At 33.4% G+C, this 24979-nt stretch overlaps 2 protein-coding genes across 20 annotated transcripts in view; one reads left to right on the top strand and one right to left on the bottom strand.

Moving 5' to 3' along the window:
- The window catches only part of FANCL (FA complementation group L), a 94595-nt gene extending 72520 nt beyond the window's left edge, over positions 1-22075 (top strand). For 13 of the 14 annotated variants that reach the window (XM_086323772.1, XM_086323775.1, XM_086323773.1 and 10 more), the window contains 7 exons: positions 15377-15527; positions 18062-18145; positions 18610-18655; positions 18736-18817; positions 19673-19789; positions 21100-21171; positions 21525-22075. In XM_086323772.1, the coding sequence (XP_086179898.1) occupies positions 15377-15527; positions 18062-18145; positions 18610-18655; positions 18736-18817; positions 19673-19789; positions 21100-21171; positions 21525-21560 (588 nt within the window). In that variant the 3' untranslated portion in view covers positions 21561-22075. Of the gene's footprint in view, positions 1-15376; positions 15528-18061; positions 18146-18609; positions 18656-18735; positions 18818-18883; positions 19790-21099; positions 21172-21524 lie in introns of all 14 variants that reach the window. The other variant, XR_015135931.1, reaches the window with a different exon arrangement.
- The window catches only part of VRK2 (VRK serine/threonine kinase 2), a 139174-nt gene that overhangs the window by 8631 nt on the left and 105564 nt on the right, over positions 1-24979 (bottom strand). For 3 of the 6 annotated variants that reach the window (XM_086323758.1, XM_086323759.1, XM_086323760.1), the window contains exon 14: positions 21597-21973. The exons of 1 other annotated variant lie outside the window; for it this stretch is intronic. In XM_086323758.1, the coding sequence (XP_086179884.1) occupies positions 21629-21973 (345 nt within the window). In that variant the 3' untranslated portion in view covers positions 21597-21628. Of the gene's footprint in view, positions 1-21596; positions 21974-23253; positions 23292-24979 lie in introns of those variants that run through there. 2 more of the 6 variants (XM_086323763.1, XM_086323764.1) reach the window with 1 other exon arrangement.

Below are 24979 nucleotides of genomic sequence, written 5' to 3' on the forward strand. Positions count from 1 at the left end.
TTTGATCTTTGTTGAGTTTTTATCATGAGAAGGTGTTAAATATTGTCAATTTTTTTTCTGGGTCAGTTCAGATGATTAAATGGATTTTTTTTTCATTCCATTAGTATAGTGTTCTACATTTTATTGATTTTCATATTTTGAGCCATTTTTGTATTCCAGGAGTAAATCCTACCTGATCTCTGTGTGTAATATTTTTGATATGCTGCTAAATTTGGTATTTTGTTGAGGATTTTTCTTCTATCAGTATTCAAAAGGTATCATGGTTTTTAGTTTTCTTGGGGCTTTAGTATCAGAGTAAAGATAGCCTCACTCAATATGCCAGCAAATTTGGAAAACTCAGCAGTGGCCACAGGATTGGAAAAGGTCAGTTTTCATTCCAATCCCAAAGAAAGGCAATGCCAAAGAATGCTCAAACTACCGCACAATGGCACTCATCTCACATGCTAGTAAAGTAATGCTCAAAATTCTCCAAGCCAGGCTTCAGCAATACATGAACTGTGAACTTCCAGATGTTCAAGCTGGTTTTAGAAAAGGCAGGGGAACCAGAGATCAAATTGCCAACATCTGCTGGATCATTGAAAAAGCAACAGAGTTCCAGAAAAATATCTATTTCTGCTTTATTGACTATGCCAAAGCCTTTGACTGTGTGGATCACAATAAACTGTGGAAAATTCTGAAAGAGATGGGCATGCCAGACCACATGACCTGCCTCTTGAGAAACCTATATGCAGGTCAGGAAGCAAGAGTTAGAACTGGACATGTAACAACAGACTGGTTCCAAATAGGAAAAGGAGTACGTCAAGGCTGTATATTGTCACCCTGCTTATTTAACTTATATGCAGAGTACATCATGAGAAACGCTGGGCTGGAAGAAGCACAAGCTGGAATCAAGATTTCTGGGAGAAATATCAATAACCTCAGATATGCAGATGACACCACCCTTATGGCAGAAAGTGAAGAGGAACTAAAGAGCCTCTTGATGAAAGTGAAAGAGGAGAGTGAAAAAGTTGGCTTAAGCTCAACATTCAGAAACCGAAGATCATGGCATCTGGTCCCATCACTTCATGGGAAATAGATGGGGAAACAGTGGAAACAGTGTCAGACTTTATTTTTGGGGGCTCTAAAGTCACTGTAGATGGTGACTGCAGCCATGAAATTAAAAGACGCTTACTCCTTGGAAGGAAAGTTATAACCAACCTAGATGGCATATTAAAAAGCAGAGACATTACTTTGCCAACAAAAGTCCATCTAGTCAAGGCTATGGTTTTTCCAGTGGTCGTGTATGGATGTGAGAGTTGGACTGTGAAGAAAGCTGAGTGCCGAAGAATCGATGCTTTTGAACTGTGGTGTTGGAGAGGACTCTTGAGTGTCCCTTGGACTGCAAGGAGATCCAACTAGTCCATTCTAAAGGAGGTCAGTCCTGGGTGTTCTTTGGAAGGACTGATGCTAAAGCTGAAACTACAACACTTTGGCCATCTCATGTGAAGAGTTGACTCATTGGAAAAGACTCTGATGCTGGGAGGGATTGGGGGCAGGAGAAGGGGACGACAGAGGATGAGATGGCTGGATGGCATCACCGACTCAATGGACATGAGTTTGAGTGAACTCCAGGAGTTGGTGATGGACAGGGAGACCTGGCCTGCTGCAATTCATGGGTTGCAAAGAGTCGGACGTGACTGAGTGACTGAACTGACTGAAAGACAGCCTCTTTATACTTACCTAAAAATTAGTTAGAAAGTATTTTACCCTTATCAGTTTTTTTGGAGAAGTCTGAGAAGTATTGGTGGTTGTGGTTGTCGTTCAGTCAATAAGTCAAGTCCAACTCTTTGTGACCCCAGGACTGCAGCACTCAAGGCTTCCCTGTCTTTCACTATCTTCCAGAGTTTGCTCAAATTATGTCCATTGAGTCGGTGATGCCACCTAACCATCTCATCTTGTGTCACCGTCTTCTTCCCCCCACCCTCAATCTTTCCCAGGACCAGGGTCTTTTCCAGTGAGTCAGTTCTTTGCATCAGGTGGTCGAAAGTATTGGAGCTTCAGCTTCAGCATCAGTCCTTCCAATGAATATTCAGGGCTGATTTCCTTTGGGATTGACTGGTTAGATCTCCTTCCTGTCCAAGGGACTCTCAGGAGTCTCTCTAGCACCATATTTTGAAAGCATCAGTCTCTGGCGCTCAGCCTTATGGTCCAAGTCTCACATATGTACATGACTACTAGAAAAACCATAGCTTTGACTATATGGACCTTTGTCAGAAGACTGATGTCTTTGCTTTTTAATATGCTAACTTTGTCATACATTTCCTTCCAAAGAGCAAATATCTTCTGCAATCACTGTCCACAGTGATTTTGGAGCCTAAGAAAATGAAATCTGTCATTGTGTCCACTTTTCCCTTCTGTCTACCATGAAGTGATAAGACTGGATGCCATGATCTTAGTTTTTTGAATGTTGAGTTTTAAGCCAGCTTTTTCAGTCTCGTCTTTTCACCCTCATCAAGAGGCTCTTTAGTTCCTCTTTGCTTTCTGCCATTAGAGTGGTATCATCTGCATATCTGAGGTTGATGATATTTTGTTAAGTTCTTTAAAATGTTTGGTATAATTCATCGATGACACTATCAAGTCCAGGACTTCTCTGTTGAGATCTTTTGAATACTGATTCAGTCTCCTTACTCCTCATTATTCTATTCAGATTCTCTATTTATTTGTGGTTTAATCTTGGAAAGTTTTGTGTTTCTAGGAATTTATTCATCAAGGCTATGCAATTTTTTCATAAAATTTCATGAAATTTTTTCATAAAACTTCATGAAGTTTTTCTGTCTTATAATTCCTGTTTTTGTAGAATGGTAGTAATATCCCTACTGATATTTGATTCTAATAATTTGAATTCTCTTTTTTTCTTAGTCAATTTATCTAAAAATTTGTCTACTTTTTGAACTTTTAAAAGAATCAGCCTTTGGTTTCATTGATTTTTCTGTTGTCTTTCATGCTCTATTTTACGTATCTCTTCTCTAATCCTTTCTTTCTGCTAGCTTTGAGTTTAGTTTGGTTCTTTAGTTGTAAAGTTAGGTTGTTGATGATGAACTTTTTCTTGTTTTTTAATGTATGTATTTATAACTATAAATATCCTCTTTACTACTACTTTTGCTACATTCTGTAAGTTTTAAATGCTGTGTTTTCATTTTTTGTCTCTTTTTTCTAATCGGGCTTCCCTTGGCTCAGTGGTAAAGAATCTGCCAGCCAATTCAGGAGACGTGGGTTCGATCCATGGGTCAGGAAAATCTCCTCCAGAAGGAAATAGCAACCCACTCCAGTATTCTTGCCTGGGAAATTCCACAGACAGAGAAGCCTGGTGGGCTACAGTCCTTGGTGTAAACAACAACAATAGTCAATTTTCTGATTACACTGTGATTTCTTATTTGATCCATTGATCAAGAGTATGTTGTTCAATTTCCATAAATTTGTGAGTTTTCCAGTTTTCTATTACTGATTTATAACTACATTCAGTTGTGGTTGGAAAAGATACTTTATATGGTGTCTGTTTTTTCAGATGTGTTCATATCTGTTTTATAGCTTGGAACATGATATGTTCTGGAAAATATTCCATGTGCATTTGGGAAATATGTACTTTTGTTACTGTGTGGAATATTCAATATATGTCTGTTAGATCTTGTTGGTTTGTTGTGTTGCTCAAGTACTCTGTTTCCTTATTTATCTTTCTGGTTGTTCTGTTATTGAGAGCAGGGTATGGATGTCTCCCAAATATTATTGTACAACTATTTCTCTTCAGTTCTATTAATTTTTGTTTCATGTTTTGATGGCTGTTATGAGCTGCATGAAAGTTTGTAATTCTTATAAATTTGTGCTGAATAGAACCTTTTATTAATACATAATATTCTTCTTTGTTTCTTATAATCTATTTTGATTTAAAGTCTATTTTGTCTCATATTAGTATAGCCACTCCTGTTTCTTTTGGTGATTGTTTACATGGAGTATCTTTTTTCATTTTTTCAGTTTCAGCTCATTTGTGTCTGTGGATCTAAAGTGAGAATGTTATTGATAGCATGTAGTTGTATACCCACCCTGCCAATATGTCTTTTGATTAGAGAGTTCAATCCATTTACATTTATAGTTTAATACTGATAAGGAGGCACTTAACCTGTCATTTTGCTTTAGAGTTCAATTGATTTTTTTGGAGGTTAAACATTTAAATTCCTTTTGTCATATATTGTCCTGGATATTCTATATTTCCTCTATGGTTACTGTTAGGATTACATTTAACATCCTGAAGTTATAATCCTCTGATTTATACCAGCTTAACTTCAATAATACACAAACTTTGGTCCTTTACAGCTCTATACTGACCCTTATCAGTTGTCAAAAATTACATATTTACATAGCATGTGTTCAAAACCATAAACTAATAATTCTTTTAAATGCATTTGTCTCTTAAATTATGTAGGAAATGAAGTGTGAAGTTACAAACCAAAGTTCCTGTTACATTAGCTTTGAGTAGAATAATTCTTAGTTTTAAAACATACGTTAAACTCTTAAATCATGTACTAAAGAAGGAGTGGGGTTAACAATCATTTTTATAATAATACTGCTTTTATTATTTGCCTCATGTACTTACCTTTACCGAGATCTTTAAATCCTCATAGGGCTCATGTTACTGTCTAGTGTCCTTTCATTTCCACTCACAAGACTTTTTTTTTTTAACATTCCTTAAAGGACAGGTCTAATGGTAGCAGACTCCTTTTGTGTATCTGGGAATGGCTTCATTTCTCACTACATTGATGGGTAATTTTGCCAGCTTTAGGATTTTTTGTGAATTTAAAAAAAATTTTAGCACTTTGAATATATCACCCCCTGTTTTCTGCTCATCAAATTTCTGATGAGAAATCTGCTGATAGTTTTTGAGAATCCCTTGTATGTGATGAGTCACATCTCAGTCTCTTTGAAGGCTGTCTTTTGAAAGCTTGATTTTAATGTGTCTTTTCTGGATCTCTTGGAGTTCATTGAGCTTCTTTGATGTGTATATTTATGTACGTCACCAGATTTGGGGATTTTTTAGTCATTATTTCTTCAATTATTCTTTCTGCCATTTTCTCTTCTTCTTCTGGGATCCCACAATCCACATATTGGTTAACTTGATGGTGTTGTACAGTCTCCTTAAACTCTGTGCACTTTTCTTCCATCTTTTTTCTTCCTACTTCTCAGACATAGTAACTTCTGTTGTCCTGTCTTTATTTTCACAGATTTTTTTTTGTCTGTTCAAACTCATCTTTGGATTCTCTTAGTGAATTTTTCATTTTAGTTATTGTTATTTTCTTTTTATGTTTTTTTCAAGGTTTTCTTTTTCTGTATTTTTTATACATTGGTTCTCTACATGTTACTTTAAAGCATATGTATCAGTTGTTTCAACTTTTTTGTCTAGTGGAGATACTCTCAGGTCTATTTTTGGGAGCTGTTTGTTTTTTCTGTTAATTTATGTTTTTCCTTTGAGTCAGGGCTACACTTTGTTTTGTTTTTGATGCCCTGTGATTTTGTTGTTGTTGAAAACTGGAAATTTTAATCATATAATGTGGTAACTATAGAAATTGGATTGTCCCCTCTCCCCAGGGAGGAAAGATCAAATTCTCTCCTGTTTTTTGTCAATTTGTGTGTGTGTGTGTGTGTATGTGTGCGTGTGTGTTCTTGATTGTTGTAGGCCATCTTCTTGTCCAGGATCAGCCTGAGGTATAAACTTAGGGTCTTTTTTGAGCCTGTACCTTTCCCTGGGCATGCAGAGTGACTTCCTAAATTTTCCTGTAATGGGAGTTGCCTTTTTTTTCTTTCAGTTGTGTTGCAATACAGTTGACATATTGCACTGGGTAAGTGTGAGCTGTACAGCATATTGATTTGACGTATATGCATCATGAAATGAATAGCAGAATAAGTTTAGTGACTGTCCATCTCATATAGATAAAAAAAAGGCAAAAATTATTTTTTCTTGTGATGAGAACTTTTAGAATTTACTTTTAACAAGTTTCATATACAAGTGTTACTTATATCAATCATGTATATTACATCTCTAGTATTTACTATAACTGAAATTGGAAGTTTGTACCTTTTGACCACCTTCATCTGATTCTTCTACCCTCCACCCTGCCCCCTCCTCTAGTAACCACAAATATGATCTCTTTTTCTGAGTTTGTTGTTTGAAGTATAATTGACCTACAACACTTTGTTAATTTCTAGTGCACAATATACAGTGATTCAGTATTTCTGTACATTTCAAAAACATCACCATTGTAAATCTAGTTTGCCATCTGTCCACATACAAAGATACTACAATAATATTGACTATATTCCCCACATTGTACATTTCACCCCCATGACTCATTTATTTTGTAACTGGAAGTTTATAGGTCTTAATTTTCCTCACCTATTTCACTGATCCCAGTTGAGTTGCTTTGAATGTTAGTCTTTAATACCTGACACTCAGAAGAGGAAAAAGAAAAATGAAGAGGGGGGAAGGGGCAGTGACTCACAGTACTCTGCAAGTCACTTTTGCAGGAGATTGAAGGAAGTGAAGGAAGAACAGTTGAAGGAAGTGCAACAGCGATATCCAGCTGCTTCTTTGTCTTTTCCTCTGAGATGAGAAGTGGCAACCAGTCATCAGATCACAGACACGTTATATTTGGAGGACACATCCTGTTCTTACCCTGACTCATGTAGACTGTGTGCAAGGTGCTCATGTAGTGTGTGCAGAGCTGCCTGTCAGGGAGCAGGGTGACGGGTAACCCCTGTGAAGCTGAGCTGAAATTGACCAGAGTTGCAAGCCTTCAGTGGACTTGAGAGTTCCAGAATAGTTTCTGACAGTGCATTTGTTGTCTAGGTGGGGAGACGGATTCCTACTTTGCTTTCTACTTTGTAGTCTACCCAGAATCCTCATCTAATTAGCTTTACTTTTTTTTTTCTTTTTTGATGGTCTACAATATAGGATAGCTTTGGACTACATTGGAAGTGCCTATATATTTTCAACATACACCTGACAGAATTTATTTGCTTCTCTTTCCCTGTCTCCCTTATCTTTTTTATAAGCAGAGTTGCTACATTCTGTAATGGCTACACATGGAGTGAGTATGTTTCATTTGATTTTGGGCATATATACTCTCCACATGTCTTAAGAATAGTAGCAAGCGGTCAGTTATAGTAAAAGTAAACTATAAGAAGAGTTGATGTGTGCCGTATGGATTATATGCCAGAGAACAGTATTTGATTAAATAGATTTAGTTATACCTACAGAAAGAGTTGAGAACATCAATGAAGCTTGCAAATAAGAGCAAATGAACTGATATTTAAGAGATTTATCATCTCTTTAAAGATATCTTATTGGGAATATTGCAATTAATATTAAAATTAAATTTCTCTAAAAGTTTAATCTCTTGATATTTCCTTATTCTGTTGAAGCTTTTTGAATCCCTCCGAGATAAAGACAAAAATGATTATTAGAGGATTTATCTGCATGTATTATAGGAAAGTATAAAAAAATCAGAATGGAAAGCAACTGTTGCAAGTACCAGAAAATTATGCTATTAATTTAAGTGTCATCAGAGCACAAAAGATCACATTCCGGGACTGTGAGAAAATTATTAAAATACTGGAAATAATAGTACTTAAGATGAAGATATTATACTCTAAGATCTGGTTAAGTGACTGACATTATTATATCACTTCAGGTATTATAAAAGTAACAAAATGCTTTTAAAGATAATAAGCGTTACATTTTGAGATTGGCAGTGTTCACACTTTTCTGCTTAAGTGCTTTCCTAGTTTAACATAATTTAATAACAGTTATGAGGGAATAGCTAACATCTTAGTTCCCATATATATCCTTTCTCCTTCCTTGCTCAATATATACATATACAAGTGATAAAACTTTATTCTCTAAATGGTGGGTTAATGAACAGTTACTCTTCTGCCTTTGTCCTTGGTGTTAGAAATTTGGCTATTTTGTAAATTGCTATTTTGTAAACTGTTTAGCTCCTAAATGTTGAGAAATACACTACAAATCTGTTGCAAAGAAGATACTGCTACATAGAGCCATTACTATCCAGAAATCAGATGAGTGTTTTTTAAAACAGCCTGGTGTGTGCATGCTGAGTCATATAGTCATGTCCAACTCTTTGAGACACTATGTCCTGGGTCCATCAGGCTCCTCCATCCATGAGATTTTCCAGGCAAGAATACTGGCGTGGATTGCCATTTCCTTCTCCATTTAAATAGTTTTTTTTTGAGGTATAATTGATATACATTAAGCTGAATGTATTTAACGTGTATGATCTGGTGATCATTGAGAAATGTTTACATGGGTGAAGTCAACCCCACAATCAAGATAATAAACATTTCCACAACAACCAAGTTTCCCCTTCCCCTTTTGTCCCTCTTGTCCCTCCTCCTGATCCCCAGGCAACTACTGCTCTCCTCTCTAGAGTTTTATGTAATTCTATGTACTTTTCTATGTTAGGTTTCTTTCCTCAGCATAATTAGAGATTTATCAGTGTCATAGCATGTACTAATAATTCATTCTTTTTATGCTGAGTAGTACTCCTTTGTATGAATATAATCACATATTGTTTGTTTACCTATGATGGACCTGTGGGTTGTTTCCAAGATGTTACTGTTATAAATAAGGTACTATGAACATTATATGAATATTATTATATGAATATATGCTTTCATTTCCTTTCAGAAAATACCTAGAGTTAGAATGGCTAGATCACATAGGAGATGTACAGTTTTTTGTTTTTTTTTTTTTCCTTCTTGAAAAATACTGTTAAGAGAGCAAAAAGACAAGCTATAGACTAGGAGAAAATATTTGCAAGACATATAGATAATGCACATGTGCTTAGAATATACAAAGAGCTCTGAAAGCTCAGTAATAAGACAACAGCCCCAAATAGGCAGAATTTATATACACACACAGACATATGTATACATCCTATTTGAAATAATCCCTTTTATTACTATTAAAGCTTTATATAAATCAATTTTAAGAGGAAAGTTTATTCAAAATAGGCATATTTAACTCTTGGAGAATTGACCATATGTCAATATGTCACTTCCCTTTTTGGGACATGGCTAAGACTTAGATAATCCTTGCTCCCTACTTCACTTCCTTTGCATCCACTTTTTACTCAGCCTCATTGGTTCAGTTCATTTCATGATTGTGTATCTTGACAAAGCACCTCACCACAGCTCTACCAACACTCTTACCCCAGAGCTCTTCTAATGCTGGGACCAGTGATGCTTGTGTGAGCCACCAGGCGTACGTATGTATGCAGATCTGGAATGTGAGAGAATGTGTAACCCCACTTAGAGCAACACGACCAGTCAGGAATGGAAGCCAGTGAATAAATGCTCCTGAATTGTTTCTTGGGTGGCAATTCTGAGGAACTTTCTCCAGAACTTCTCACAGAGCCACCGTTGACCACAGTGACCATCTTGAAAGTACCTCCTTACTTTAGCTTTCTCTCTTCTCTTGTACTCTTTCCAGTCCCTACTCCCTCAGTCCCTAAGATTACTTTGAATAACCTATCTGTACTGCCAGCCCTTGCCTCAGGCTTGGCTTTTTGGGGGAGATTTCCAAGTTAAAATTACCATTGCATATATCACTTAATGTTATAGCTACAAATAAAGATGATGTAGGACAGTGGTCCAAATACACCAGTTAAACTTATGGCCCACAAATTTACCTTCCTGAAAAAATCCTGGTGTTTGCCTTTTGTGTGTTTCATTTGTTCTTCAAGATTGAACAAAACCTTTGCAGCTCTATGTGACCTTCTAAGCAATATAACTTGACAATTCTTTTAAAAACTCAATTTATTTTAATTCAAAGAGTATACTAATCTCTCAAATGATGTCCTTACCCCTACAGAACTTTTTCTCTACAGTTGTTATCAGCTTCCTTTGACTTGTCACCACTATTTGAAAAATTTTATACACCTTCTATATAATAATGGGTCACAGCCACTAACTTCTTAGCTTATACTTGTTAACCAGTTTCTTTGTCAAACATAAAAAAGAGATCATTAACCTTTCAGTAATCAGGACTAGCATGTTTTGAAGAGTTTAGACTTTAGCATATAAACCACTCAGTGAGTGGTGCCAGTGGAAACCAGAGCACCAATTCCTTTCACTAAATATAGCATTTTCATCTCCTTCCTTATTTGTTGGCTGTATGTCATGAGAAAAGGTGATATCCTTTAGGATTTCCGATATAATCTAGTTTTCTGATGGTTTATTTATTTATTAAACATAAAACAAGAATAACCAACTTTACCTTCCTCTGCTTAATTGTTGGGGCACTTGATTAATCACACTTCCCTGCGATAAAAATTGGCAAGCATTTCCAAAATGACTGTTTCAGTAATATAACTAACTAGTCAGGAGACAGAATATGCCTTTTAATTTTTTTGGTAAGGCCATAATTTGGTGACATTTGCCCAGAATGGTTCATGATCTAAAGGTTTAAATGCCAAATCTCTCATACCCAACAAACTGTTCAGAATTGTGTTTATTCAGAAATTTTTAGTGCATCAACACAGGGATCTCGCATACAGTTCACCTGTATACACAATGGTCCAGGTATCCTAATTTCAGTGCAGAGGATTTCATTAAATGCCTTATGAACCCAATGTGAAATTGATCTCTTAATATCTTTATGCCTGCTCTTTTCAAATCACGTCAAGATGTCTTTTTTCTTTGAGATTAATACATTTTTTTTTAATATTCTGACCATTGCTTTTCACACAAGATTGGTCTCCATCTCAGAGACTCTCTTCCCTGTTAAACCTAGCTCTTGAGCTCCCAATGCATGGAATGTTACAGATATAGTTTTCCAATGTCTGGTGGTTAGTCTGTGTCTTTTTTTTTTTGCCTGTCACTGCCCTACCCCACATAAAAATAGAATGAAAAATACATAGATAAAATAATATGGTTGGTATGCCATTGAAATGGTGTGCTACAAATCTTTGGAGTAGGTAGAGAATATAGAATGTGCTCTTCTCATCTTGTTTGATATTTTTTAACTTTCTCAGGACTTCTATTTTAATTTGAAAAATGCTTTAAGAACAAGAGGTTGTTTAGCATCACATCCTCTCCCCACCATAGCACGGCTTACGTGAGAAGCTTCTACATCATAATCTTGGTTACTGGGGTACTTTTCTTCTCTGTAACAATTTATTGCTTTTGGGACACTAAGCCTTTTCTGTTTAATTGTTTTATTTTGCTAACTTCTTTTGTCTTCCGCCTACAGCTTTTTCCCTCTATTTCTTTTAATCAGGTGTATGTGCAAAAACGATTGACATTTTCCTTTAATTAATGAAATAATCAGTTGCAGTGTTCCATATGTAATTTTTGGATGTTCATATTTATTTCTTTTATATTTCTGCTAGAAATTTATGATTTTATAAATTATTTCAAAACTCAAAAGTTTTAGAAGACTGAAATCTTGTCCCTATATTTTAGAAAATAATAGCAATTGTATAATGCATTTTTGACTTCTCTCCTTAAATATGTGAGGATAGAAAATGTAATCCAAATATTTTTATCCTGGTATAAGTTATTTTAATTAAAGAGGAAATGTTTGTTCTATAGTGAATCATAAATTATTTATAATGTGAAAGAGAAAATGTTTATAAACATAAATTGGAAATAAATGGGAGTATTTATAATAACTGGCATTTTGAAAGAAAATATATGTACTTTTGAGTGGACAGAATCTTCTATTTTATGAATTTTCAAAGTTATATTTGAATTCTTGACTTTAGATCTGAAAGTCACCTTAAAAGTTATCTATGCTTTTGATTCTATGGCACACTCACATTTATAGACATAATATTAAGGCTTCAAGAGGCTGAGTATGTCTTGATCAGATACTTTGTTACCCTACAAGATTAGAATGGTGATATCTTTGTGAACTGGGTTCTTTTATCTTTGTATTGGAGATCCTAACATAGTCCTGATGCATGGTTGAAATATTAGTTTCATTAAATTTAGTACATTTTTCACTATATACATCATGAAATGATAGTGGACAGACCTTTTATTTCTGTTTCTATCTGTGCTCTTTTGTGATTATACAAATAATATATAATATTGTGGGGAGCCTGGACAAGTACAAAGAAAATAAAAATTGTCATTAAAAGAGTCGTTTTAAAAACCATAATACTTAGTGACAAATGAAGCCCTGAATCAGAATCATTGGTGTTGAATCATAACAAAGCCATTATTACATAATGGATTAAGGGCCTATACCATGGTCCCATAGAATTTTCAAAATGCTCACATCTTCAGTGGCGTTCTGTAATAAAGCAGTGACTAGTAATGGGAGGGCTGTAAGAAAGAAGCCATACCATGGAATTGAGCTATCTAGTTATTGAAAGAAAAGCTACTTTGGGAAAGCAGACTCACCCCCAACCCCCAATCCAGTATACCTTGTTTTTTGTACCATCCTCTTAAATCGGAGGCTTTGCTCATCTCTGAAACTTTGCACTTTACTTCATCATACCTGAAACTCTGCACTTAGAAATAATGTCTAAACTTATGAGGTGAAGTATTTTTTAAATGATTATGTGAAGTTTTTCTCTGGGAAACTTTATCCCCTATTTAAGATGTATGTATGTATTTTGAAAGTTGATTTTCAGTAAGTAACCTTTTATATTAAGGGTGTTAATCCTTTGTCTAATGTGGTGCAGATCTTTTCTGATTTGATAGGTTGTGAATTTCTCTAGGTCAGGGACCATGTGTACAAGATAGTTTACAATGCAAGTAGTATGCATTTTACAATTTGTTGAGGGTAGATCTCATGTTCTTTGTTAAGAAAACCCCAAAAGGACATAAGGAAACTTTGGAAAGTGTTGGCTGTATCTATTACCTTGATTGTGGTGATGGTATTATGGATATATGCATATGCCCAAAGTCATCAACCTGAATACACAGAATATGTGCAGTTCTTTGTATGACAAGTATACCTCAGTAAAACTATTAAAAATCCCAACATACTGTCTAGCAAATGGTTTATTGTATTTGCATCTAATGGTTAATGACTTTTATTGTAAGCAAAGAGATTACAGTATTAGATTTACAGAGTACAAAAGTCCATTACAGTAGGAGGGCTATGTCTAAAGGAAAAAAATTCAGTTAGAAGGTTGTTTTAGTAATCTACTTAAAACTATGCTTAGATTCCTGGCTTAGGCAGTAGGAAAAGTAGTAGTCCCTTCACTAAGAAAAAACAAAACAGGAAGGGAATTCTTCTTTGGGAAGATGATGACCATCTCAGTAGGGTGTGCAAGTTAGACAGCCATATAGATATCATCAATATAGAAATGACTAGTTTTGGATTCTCTGGGCTAAATAAATTGTGAATCATCATAGAGAATGTGGTTATTGAAGCTTGGAGTAGTAAATATACCCACAGAAAGTATTTCATTTTATATAAACATATCTTTGTATGCATATTGAACAATATTAACTGTAAGTCATGACAAAGAACTGTGGTTTTAATCACTGATAACATAAAACATAATTTGCAAGCTACTTGTAAATAATGGTAATCCTAATAAATAGAATGATGAAGGTCATCAGTGGTTATAGTTTAATGTCAAATAGTTTAGTTCAATTTAAACAAATATTTATTGAACAGTTTTTAGAATTTGTGTTGCTTTTATTCCATGGTAGTATCACAAGGACAAAAACATCACTTTGAGAAGAACTGCACTTAATGTGTAATGTAAACCAGGAAATCATAGTATCAGGTTTGTAGAATACAAAAATCAATTGCAATGTAAATGGTGGGTTTAGGGAAATATAACTAGAGGGGAAAAAAATCCAGTTGGAATGTTGACTTACATGGTTTTAAGAGAGGGACTGATACGTTCAAGGCTTTATTTTAAATAGGGTACCCTGCAGGAAGGTAGATGAAGTCAAGGATGGCAAATCTAGATATGGAAATAAGAATAATGGATTATTTTGATAGTATAGAATACTAAGATAATTACCAAGAAATGTTAAATATGGACTTACGTCTCATATTAGCTTTTGAACTTATTAGGTGATAAGACCAGAAATCTACAAGGGTCAAAACTGGTTTCTTAGTTGGGTATATAAAGAATGATGGTGTGTTCAGTGAAAGAGGAAATAAAGGACATCTCATAGTTTAAAAAAAAAAAAAATACTTGGGAGTCTGTAGTTTTTTGATTTCTGGATTCTGGCATTTAAACTTGTAGATAAGTATGATATACTAGAAGAGAACAGACATCCTACCCTCAAATTCCTAAAAGGTTATTTTTGGACATTACGTTCTAGTTCCTACTCTTTTTTTCTGTGTATAGAAGGTTAGAAGAGTTGAAACTACCTTTGTGAATCTGAGCTATGAAATCCATCTATGTGTAAAACCCTGCTGAAGTGAGATGAAATAGATTTTTCTTAAGTACATAAGTATCAAATACATTTTTAAAGGAGTTATTTCTTTTCATCTTACTCAGGGTGTATCATATTCTTAAATTATTGGCTTGTATCAGTTATTTTGGATGAGTACATTTGCAGTATTTTTGGTGACTTTTTTTTAATTTGAAACAATAAATAAAATCCCTAATTCTTTAATGGTTTTAGTTTTGATTGCTTTTTATATAAAATATTTAGTAAATAGTTGTATCTTTTTAATCATACATTATTTTTTGAGAAACTCTTGACTTTGAATCAGGTAATTATAAATTGATTTTTAAAGTCAGTGACAGCTTTAATTCTTGTTATGTAGTGAAATGTATTTAATTCCCATAAAGGATTAATGCCTGAAATACTGAATTTAGAGACTGGCTAAAAATTTAACATCAAAAGAAATCTTGTAATTTCTGTTTGAATTCTTTAAAAATGAAGAAAGCCTTTTCATAATCTATGTCTAATTAAGTCTGCAAAGTTACTTATTAATAGTGTATAAAAGAGCACTGTAAACACAGTGCTTGATAACTGGGTAAACTTTTTCATATTAAAAATTGTGTAGACTGCTGAATATATATTATATACATTAGTAGTTTAAATATACTTTGTATTAATTACTTTTCCATACATATAGTACAAAATTAATCATAATAAAAATAAATATGGTTTTTAAAAAGTTTACTTGGTAAGTGCACAGTTCAGTGACAGTCAAAGAAGAATTCTGTTAATACTAATAGTGGTGAAGAGATACGAAGCAGGGAGAGTTAACTTGTTTACTAGAGCCTAGTTTTAGCTGAAATGAAACAGAGCTTAAAACTTGTAAACTGAGTTGTAAATGGAAGATTATCTGCTATTGATAGTCATGCAACTTACTCAGCTTTCACTTGTCTTTTCACAGAGCTCCTTAATAAGCATTTATACTCAGTTTTTGACAGCATTGGAATCACTGAAGACATTCTGGGATGTTATGGATGAAATTGATGAGAAGACTTGGGTACTTGAGCCAGAAAAACCCACACGGAGTGCTACAGCACGCAGAATTGTATTAGGTAGGGTAAAAGAGGATTAAGGAAGTTTTTTGTTTTTGTTTTTTTTAAAGATGTTTGAGTGTATTTTGTATTACTCTGGAAAAGGAATCTAAGATGACATTGGATTTTAGATGAGACTTTTTTGTATGAGGGATGAACTATGATTTATTAGTACATATTTAAATGTAAATATTTTAAGTAGAAAGGACAAGTACTGAGGTCTTTCATTATAAAAGGTGATGATCTAATCCATGGATGTAGCATTCAGATAGTGTTTAATTAGCTTTTAGTTAGCATGGAAATTGTGGAGTAGATTTTTTTTTTAAACTTCCATTACTTGGGAAAAAGCTGTTAGAAATAATGAAGTCTTCATTTGTGAAACTAGACAAGATTAGTACGAACAAGTCTGGGAATATTTTCTAACAGGAATGTAGAGGAGGATAAAAGAACCTGAAGTGGGCCATGCATGCCATTGAAGAGTAAAAAGAAAGCTTTACAAAATAATAATTGAATATATTTTAAGTATTGTACTACTTAGTATTATTATATATTATATTAGTATTAATAATAAAGTATTATAATAGATTTTCTTTACTATAAATATATGAAATTAATAAGATAAGGAATAACCATAAATATCATCCTGGCAATATTACCATATTCTATTTACTATGAAATTACTGTTTTATATATTATTATTATGAGCAAGCAATACATGAAATCAGTTTTAAAGTTCAACCTTTCAAGATTTTAGATGTTTTAAAACTATATTTGAGATCACAGTAAATAAACTATAATTTTAAGAAGGATATTTTGATGTGAATCATATCCAAATTACTGAGCAGTTTGCATAGTTTCTACCTAGGCATAATAGATTATCTAGGTGGGGAAAGGGATACGTTACTACGAGAAGTAAGAGAAGTGCAGCAGTTCTACAAATAGTACTGTTACTTACTGAGTTTGAAAAAGTCTTAACAGTATTTAATTTAGAATAATTAACCAAGTTACAGTATATTTGTGAACAAGTATATATTAAAATGAAAATATTGTCTCCAAAGAAGTATAGTATTAATGGCCCCATTATATAATTATTTCTCCAGGTTATGGTTAAATACACTTTTTACTTTATTTTTCAAGGTTCAGCATAAACAACCTTGGTTTTATTCACTTTCTTTTTTTTTTTTTAATTTTATTTTATTTTTAAACTTTACATAATTGTATTAGTTTTGCCAAATATCAAAATGAATCCGCCACAGGTATACATTCACTTTCTTTATATATTTACGTTTTAGCTACTTTTTTTTTTGCTTCAGGCATTGGTTTGGCTTTCTAGGACCAAGTTTTCAGCAAATTAATCAAAAGGTTCGATAGTATGACCATTGTTGTTAAGTGAAAAGTAGTTTCTGCAGCCATTAGCAGATGATATTGCTAAAGGCTAACGTGAAATTTGTGTTTGTGGTAAAAAATGCATTAAACAGTGAGATTATAAGTTAACTTTGTAATTTTGTTTTTCTTATTGAATTACTGTACTCATTTTTTATTTTACTTGATTATCTCTTTTTGCCAGATCTGTAATAATTGTATTTATATTGTTGCCAACCTTAGCCAAAGGATTATGCTATAGTGTATAGAATTTATCAAGACATTTTTACCATAAAAATGAAATCCAAATTAACCTTAAACAATTACACTATATGTACCTTCAATAAAAGCAATAACATTTCTGAAATTTGTAGTATAGTATAGTTAAAATTTATTGAAGAATGTAGTATCAAGTAGAAATTGCTTACTTCTTAGATTTCATGAACTGTTAGTTGTTTTTGATATTAAATGAACAGTTTCCAAACATTTAATATAAATTGAACCCTTTGTTAGCCTACATAGGAAATCTTCACATGGAGAAACAATGTTTGTATAAAATTCAAATCTTAAACATTTATTTTTACCATTTATTGTATTTTTAGTCCTTTATGTTCTTTTCAAGAAAGTTATAGAAGTCATTTAGAGTATTTTTCAGTTTGTAACTTGTAATTTTTTATATTAAAGATCTTTATTACTTCATAGAAAATTGTAATTCAAACTTCAATAGAATTCCAACCAGAATTCAGGTGGCTCAGTGGTAAAGAATCCACCTGCCGATGTAGGAGAGATGTGGGTTCAATCCCTGGGTTGGAAATATCCCCTGGAGGAGGAAATGGCAACCACCCCACTGTTCTTGCCTGGAAAATCCCATGGACAGAGGGACCCAGCAGGGTCTTCCAGGGAGGGTCGCAAAAAGTCAGACACAACTGAGTAACTGGGCGCACACACACAGCTTATGAATTGGCACTGTTTTTTGAAACTCAGGATCCCAAATCTTTAGTCATGATCAAAGTTTTAAAATTACTTCACTTCTTTTAAATTATGAATTAGTAATGTATTTACTTTTGTAAAAAACCATATAAAACAATCTTTCCTTGGATATACAATGAACTAAGTACCCAGACAAATTACTCCTTTATATTTTTTTTATGAACCGTTCTAATTCTAAAAGCTTTAATATTCTTTTATTCTAGGGAATAACGTTTCAATAAATATAGAGGTAGACCCCAGGCATCCCACCATGCTTCCTGAGTGCTGTTTTCTTGGAGCTGACCATGGTATGAGATCTCAGGTTTAAATGTTTTTAACAGAATCATAAAATCCTTGTCCACTACTGTAATAATTAAATATTCTAATGTATTAATATACTAATGGTAAATATCTTAAATGAAAATGTCTCATCGTGAACTCTACTTCTGTGTTTCTTTATATATATATATATATATATATATATGATTTAGATTTTCTAGTAAAATAGGAAACGAAATCCTGTAATTAACAAATACTATGTATATTTCAAATTTTGTAACTGCATGATGGTAGACGTTAACTAAACTTGTGATAATCATTTTGCAAAATACAGATTCCAAATCATTATGCTGTATACCTAAATGTATAATATAGTGTTATCAGTTATATAGCTCAATAAAGAGACAAATTCTGTGCCAAATGTGACTTTAAAAATGAAAGCAGCAAACCCTAAATTGACATTTTTTTTTTCTTTTTAAAAAAATATCTAAAGTGGTAAAACCCCTGGGAATTAGGCTGAGCAGAAACATACATTTGTGGTAGGTATCTTTGCAATACAATTTTTACTTTTTTCTATGATTAAACAAATTTAATAACAATTTTTTTTTCATACTTTCAGGGATCCAGAAAACAGTCTGTTACAAAATTTGAAAGATGTTTTAGAAATTGACTTTCCAGCTCGTGCTATCCTGGAAAAATCTGTAAGTTTTGTCAGTGCTTTGATATTCCAAATGGTATTGCATAATGAAACTTAAATGTTCTTTTAGGCACCAGAGGAAAATGAGGCTGAGAGGGAAGGAACTGGAAAAATATTACAACAGATTTCTGACCTGCAAGCAACAGTTGCATCAGAGAACTTATTAACCTTTGATTGGTGTTATAAGTGTACTTTTTTCATGGTCTTCAAGCAGTAAAGTGATTAATGACATCTTTATTATTAAAAATAGGGGGAAAGTTCCAGTATAGCTAATGAGATGTTTGGATTGTCTATACTGTCTACTTATGGCTTACTGAAATAAAGTTCTAATTAGTTTGAAAGAAGTCTTTGTGAAAGATGGCAGTATAGTTTTTTAAAACTGAATAGATACTACTACATTGCAAAAATAATAGAAGTGATTTATGATGAACGTGGACTACTAAATTGGTGGTATGTTTTTGTCTTTTTCCTTTGTTATGTACTTTTGAAGTTTAGTATAATCACAAACTGATGTCAATTCTTGTTTTTGCATTCTATCGTGGCATTATATTGATGTACAAACTAGAAAAATTACTTAAGCCCAAACATCTAGTGAGCCAGAAGTAGAACCTGTTTTTTAGTATATCTGTGTTTATTATTTACTGGATGAAAAAGGAAGCCTTCTCTTGCAAATAGCTTTTATAAGGTGTTAAACAGTGATGTGACTGTATTTTCTATAACATAGCAATATAGTTACCTTTATAAAAATGTTATAAAAATTTAACTTTATCTAACACCATATTCATTCTTTACTTCACCTTGTGTATTCTTATTTCTTTTTCCCTCCCACCCATCCCCAAATATTTCTTTTCTTTTGAAGGATTTTTCTATGGATTGTGGGATTTGTTATGCCTATCAACTTGATGGTGCCATTCCTGATCAAGTGTGTGATAATTCACAATGTGGCCAGTCTTTCCATTATATATGCTTATATGAGGTAAAAATAAAAATATCAGCAAGACTTGACAGCGTAGGAAATACACATGTGAAATCTAAAATAAAACCTGTTTAGTCAATAGTGATCACCTTTTTTGCCATTAGCTCCTTTACCATTCATTCCAAATGCCGTGTTTCACTTCTTCATGGTTACTGATGAACTTAGAAATGTTCTAAAGTATCCAAGAAGGGGGGACATGTATCTAGACTATATTCATGGATTTTTCACTGATGTATAACAAATTAAAGATTCTGATGGAACATTGGAATCTTGGTGTAAATATCTCATGTAACCACAGTGTAGACTCAAACAAGTAGGACTAATGGTGGCAATAAAGTGAAAGGGAGCTAGTACTACAGAGTACCTGTTACTTTTCAGGCTATATTTAAGAATAGAATAAATGTTAATCCTACTTTTGATATTAAGAATGCATTTTGTGATGTGAATATCTCACAACACTTAGTCAGTGACGCTTACTGTTTATTATATGTTAAGTCTGCTTTCACTCCTGTCTGCAGCCGCTTGCTCTCCAGCATTTATCTTAGGGCACAGTGGACATACAATTACCTATGTGTGCCTCTGTCGACAGAAACAGCCTGGCATCGCATAGTGCTTTCACTGTTCAAAGACTTCCTTAAAATCACCTCATGATTTTTGTGATTAGTTTAGTGGCTGGTGCTATCTGCAGTTTAACAGTGGAGAATTAGGTAGGGATGTCAATTTACCTTATATAAAATCATAAAATATGAGGTCTAATTATAGAGATACTCTTAAGGGAACATATGCTTTCTTTTGTAATAATGAAAATTCATTTAATTTTTAAAAATGGGTTGCCTCCTGCTTGTAATTAATGGGTTGAGAATTAACCCCACTATTGTTGATTAAGATCAGAATTAATACCTAAATTTTAAGAGCCTATAAAAGTACCTTATATAGCAGGAGTTCTTAATTTGTGATTCATGGATTTAGGTTAGGTCTGTGAACTCCATGGATTTGAACACACTATTTTTGTGTACAGCTGTGCTAGGGTAGAGAAGGTGCATGCATTTTATCAGGTTCTTAAAGGGGCCTGTAATTTGATTATAAATCAGTGGTACAGACCTTAAAATCCATACTGGTTTCCCCTTGTTTTTTAGCATTTTAGTAGTTTGGTATTGGCTCAGAAAATGCTTCTCTTACTCTTGCAAAAGAAAATTAAGAAGGCAAATCTTCTGACATAAAAATATAATGTACTCAAAAAGAATGAAATGATATTTAGAGTACCTGTAATCATGTTGACATTCCTCCTCTTCTCTGTTCAAAATTTTCAGTGGTTGAGAGGACTACTGACTAGTAGACAGAGTTTTAACATCATATTTGGTGAATGTCCATATTGTAGTAAGGTAAGCAAATTATTTGTCACATTTCATAAAACTGTACCTAGCTTTCAGTAATGTGTTTTAGAAGATTTATTTATATAGTATAGAAGATTTATATATATATATACATGTAGTATATAATTTTATATCAGTATATATAAAACTTTTAGAAACATTTAGGTCAATTTATTTAAAAAAAAACTTCTAAGATAAATTTGCCTCTATTAATATTTTAATTTAAAGAACTCTGTTTTGATCAAAAATAGGTTAACCCCTTTTCTAGTTTTCCTAGATCTGAATCTTAAGTATTTTATCTTATTTATTCTTACCTATCATTACAACATTTCTAATATAAAGCATTCCTCTCTTTCTATAAGCCAATTACCTTGAAAATGTCTGGGAGAAAAGCCTGAAATAAGAATGTAGCATTCCTGTGAAGAGCTAGAAACTTAAATTATCAAAAGGATTTTATTTGATAACTTCAGAGAAAATATAAAGCAAGACATACTAATATCAAAAGAAAAATAATGGTAAAGCTATAATAATATATATCTAGTTTCATCTCTTCGCTAAATGTAAACTGGGACACTGTAAGCCAAAATCCTGTAGAACTGTCTAATTCTGTGACCTCCATACCAGTTGTAGAAGTGTTTGTGTACCAAGATGGAGAGCTTGACTTGTTGAACATATCTGGATTGGTAAAATCTTGATGGGGTTCATAAAATGAATTTGGGAATTGTATACAGCTGGATTCGTGTGGAGAACTTTTTACATCATTTTGAAATTCTTGAGACTCACAATATTTTTGTCTTCTTCTTGTGCTTTCCTATGAGAAAATACATATTTATTATGTGTTAGGTTTGAGTTATCCAAGTATTTTAGTGTACTCTTTTAAGAATGCTAAATAAAATGTGTTACATAAGATCAAGTTTTTGTGTGCTTTTTCATTTTTTCCTGAGAAGTTATTTTTAGGTTCTGGATTTTAAGTATTTATAAAGCATCAAACAATCAATCTGGTTAATTTGATTGGATCTTTTAAACCAAGAAGTAGGCTATTTCTTAAATAATTTATAATCTAAAAATAGGATAGCATATGAAAATAATGATTTTTTTGGCAAGAAAAAAACCAGGCTTAATCTTATGGGGATAAGAGAAGTCATCATTAGAAGGCTTTTTGGTCAGTAATAATTAAAGATGCTGGAAGCACTGGAGCACGATGGTCCTTGTGTACTGGGCACCCACATAGAGTGGTATCAGCCAGTGGCCTGTCCACTGTAGCTTCCTGCCCAAGCACCCTTATCTTCCCATAACAGACCTCAAGAAGACAGCTGGTAAAAATCTATTTGTTCAGAAATTGACTTGAGAAAAGATGCTCACTCTAACCTCCTCTGCAAAAAGGAATCAGTCTATACAAGTTAGTTTTACCATGCCCAAAGAGATGTCTTGAAGGCTCTTCAGCTTTTCCATTAAGAAATTACTGAGATAACTATAAACTGCTGCCTGAGAGCTAAGAAAGTCACACAAATGAAAGTTTCCTAAAGTTTTGTCAGTTTAATTCACTAAAAAGGCAAAATGAGTTAATAGTAGGCCAATAAAGCATAGTTCTTTCACAAAGAAATATACCATCAAATCGTATTTCTAAAGGATAAGAGCCACAGGTAAGCTAACTTAAACTGTATTTACATACAACTTAACTTACATGTAGAAACGAATGATCTAGTTAGTCCCCATCTAGGTAAAAATAGAAGTCGACTATTGAAATTTCAAGACAGTCCTCTCCTGTGTGACCTATATACCTTGTCTCTCCATAAGCAACAACAGATGATGTCAAATGGGAAAGCACTCATGGAAGGATTTAACCCTCAGCTGTCTTCCTGAGAGCTCTGATTGGGAAAGACAGTCTATGGTAGGACTGGATAAGTGGCTCACTGTTTATGAGTAAAGTTTTATTGGTACACAGCCCTACCGACCACCACTACTTTGCATTAAGCACGGGATAGCAAACAGGCAGTATCTCACATCCTCCTTACTGGAAAACATTGCTTTTAGTAATTAACTGAGAACTACTAGACATGGCAAAAGGCAAAAAAACTGGAAGAAACTCACATGTTCTTCAACACTACATCCATACCTCAGAATACCACCTAGCAATAAGAAAAGAATGAACTATCAATAAATGCAAAATTTGGATGGATCTCACACACATTATGGGGAAAGAAATAAAGCCAATCTGAAGTTACATAGTGTATAATTTGGTTTATACTGACATACTCAAAATGACAACATTACAGTGATGCAGAACAGACCAATGCTTTCCAGGGTTTGGGAACTGGGGAGACCATGTCACTGTAAAGCAACATGAATTCAGTTATCATTACCAGGATACTGAAGATGTTAAAAGTATAAAAGAATATTAGGAACTACACAGTGCTGACAGATTTGACAAGTTACATGAAATGGACAAATTCCTTGAAAGATCAATTATAAAAATTGACATAAGAATAAAAAGAAAATCTAATAATCATGTGACAGAGAGTAAATTCATAATTTAAAATTTTACAACAAAACTATAGACCTAGATAGTTTTCTTGCTAAACTCTCATTCATGAAAGACAAATCTTATTGAAACATTTTCTGAAAATAGATACTTCCCTCTAATGTAACTTGCACAGTGACTGAAAAACAAAATCACACAAGGATACGGAAACAAAAAATTACAGACCACTATCTCTCATCAATAGAAATATAAAAATCTATAATGGAAAAACAGCAAATTGAATTCAGTATGACAACACATCATAACTAAGTGGAGTTTATTATACTAGTAAAGATCAAAAATTATATGATCTGAACACATCCCAAAAAACAATACCCATTCCTGACTAAAATTTATTCTTCAGTAAACTATAAATACAATGAAATTTCCTCAGCCTGATAATAAAAGGCATTTAGGAAAAATCTACAGCTAACATCATACTTATGGTGAAAGAATGAATGCTTTCCCCCTAAAATGAGGAATATAAAGTTGGATGCCCACTCATTACTACATTGAATTGTCAACATAGTATTAGAGGTCCCAGCAGGTGTAATAAGACATGAAAGAAATGAAAGACATGAACATTAGGAAGAAAACTTTCAGAAAACATGATTGATTATGTAAAAATCCTAAGCATACAAAAGAACTACTAGAACTAATGAAGTGAATTGCAGGAAGATCTCAAGACACAAGGCCATTAAAATTTCATTTCTACATACCAGCAACAAATAACTGGAATATGAAGTTTTTGAAAAATGACATTTACAATAGGATTAAAAACCAAAATACTGAGACATCATTTTAATGGAAGCAGTGTAGGCTATCTACACTAAAAAATGTTTAAAGAAACAAATGGAGACAAGTGTCAAGTTCTTGCATTGGAGAATTCAATGTTGTTGGGATTTCAGTTCCCTTTAGACTGATCTTTAGATTCAGTGTAGTCCCAATTAAAATCCCACTCTGCTGTTTAGTGGAAATTGACAAGATGATTCTTAAATTTTTAATGGAGGGGACCAGGATCTAAAATGGCCATGGCATCTTTGGAGAAAAGAAAGGGGCTGAAGGACTACCTGATTTCAGAACTAAGGATAAACAAATAAATTGATCGAAAAGAGAGTCTAGAAATAGACCCATGTTTATATAGTCAGCTGACTTCTGAAAAGGGCTCGAAAGAAATTAGAAAAATCTTTTTAAGTATGGTACTCTGGGACTTCCCTGGTGGCCCACTGGCTAAGATCCTGTGCTTCCAAAGCAGGAGGCCTCGGTTTGCTCCCTGGTCAGGAAACTAGATCCCAT

This window comes from Bos grunniens, chromosome 11, assembly GCF_055505025.1.
Source record: "Bos grunniens cultivar Pamir isolate PY7600 chromosome 11, Bosgru_T2T1.0, whole genome shotgun sequence".
Lineage (NCBI taxonomy): Eukaryota > Metazoa > Chordata > Mammalia > Artiodactyla > Bovidae > Bos > Bos grunniens.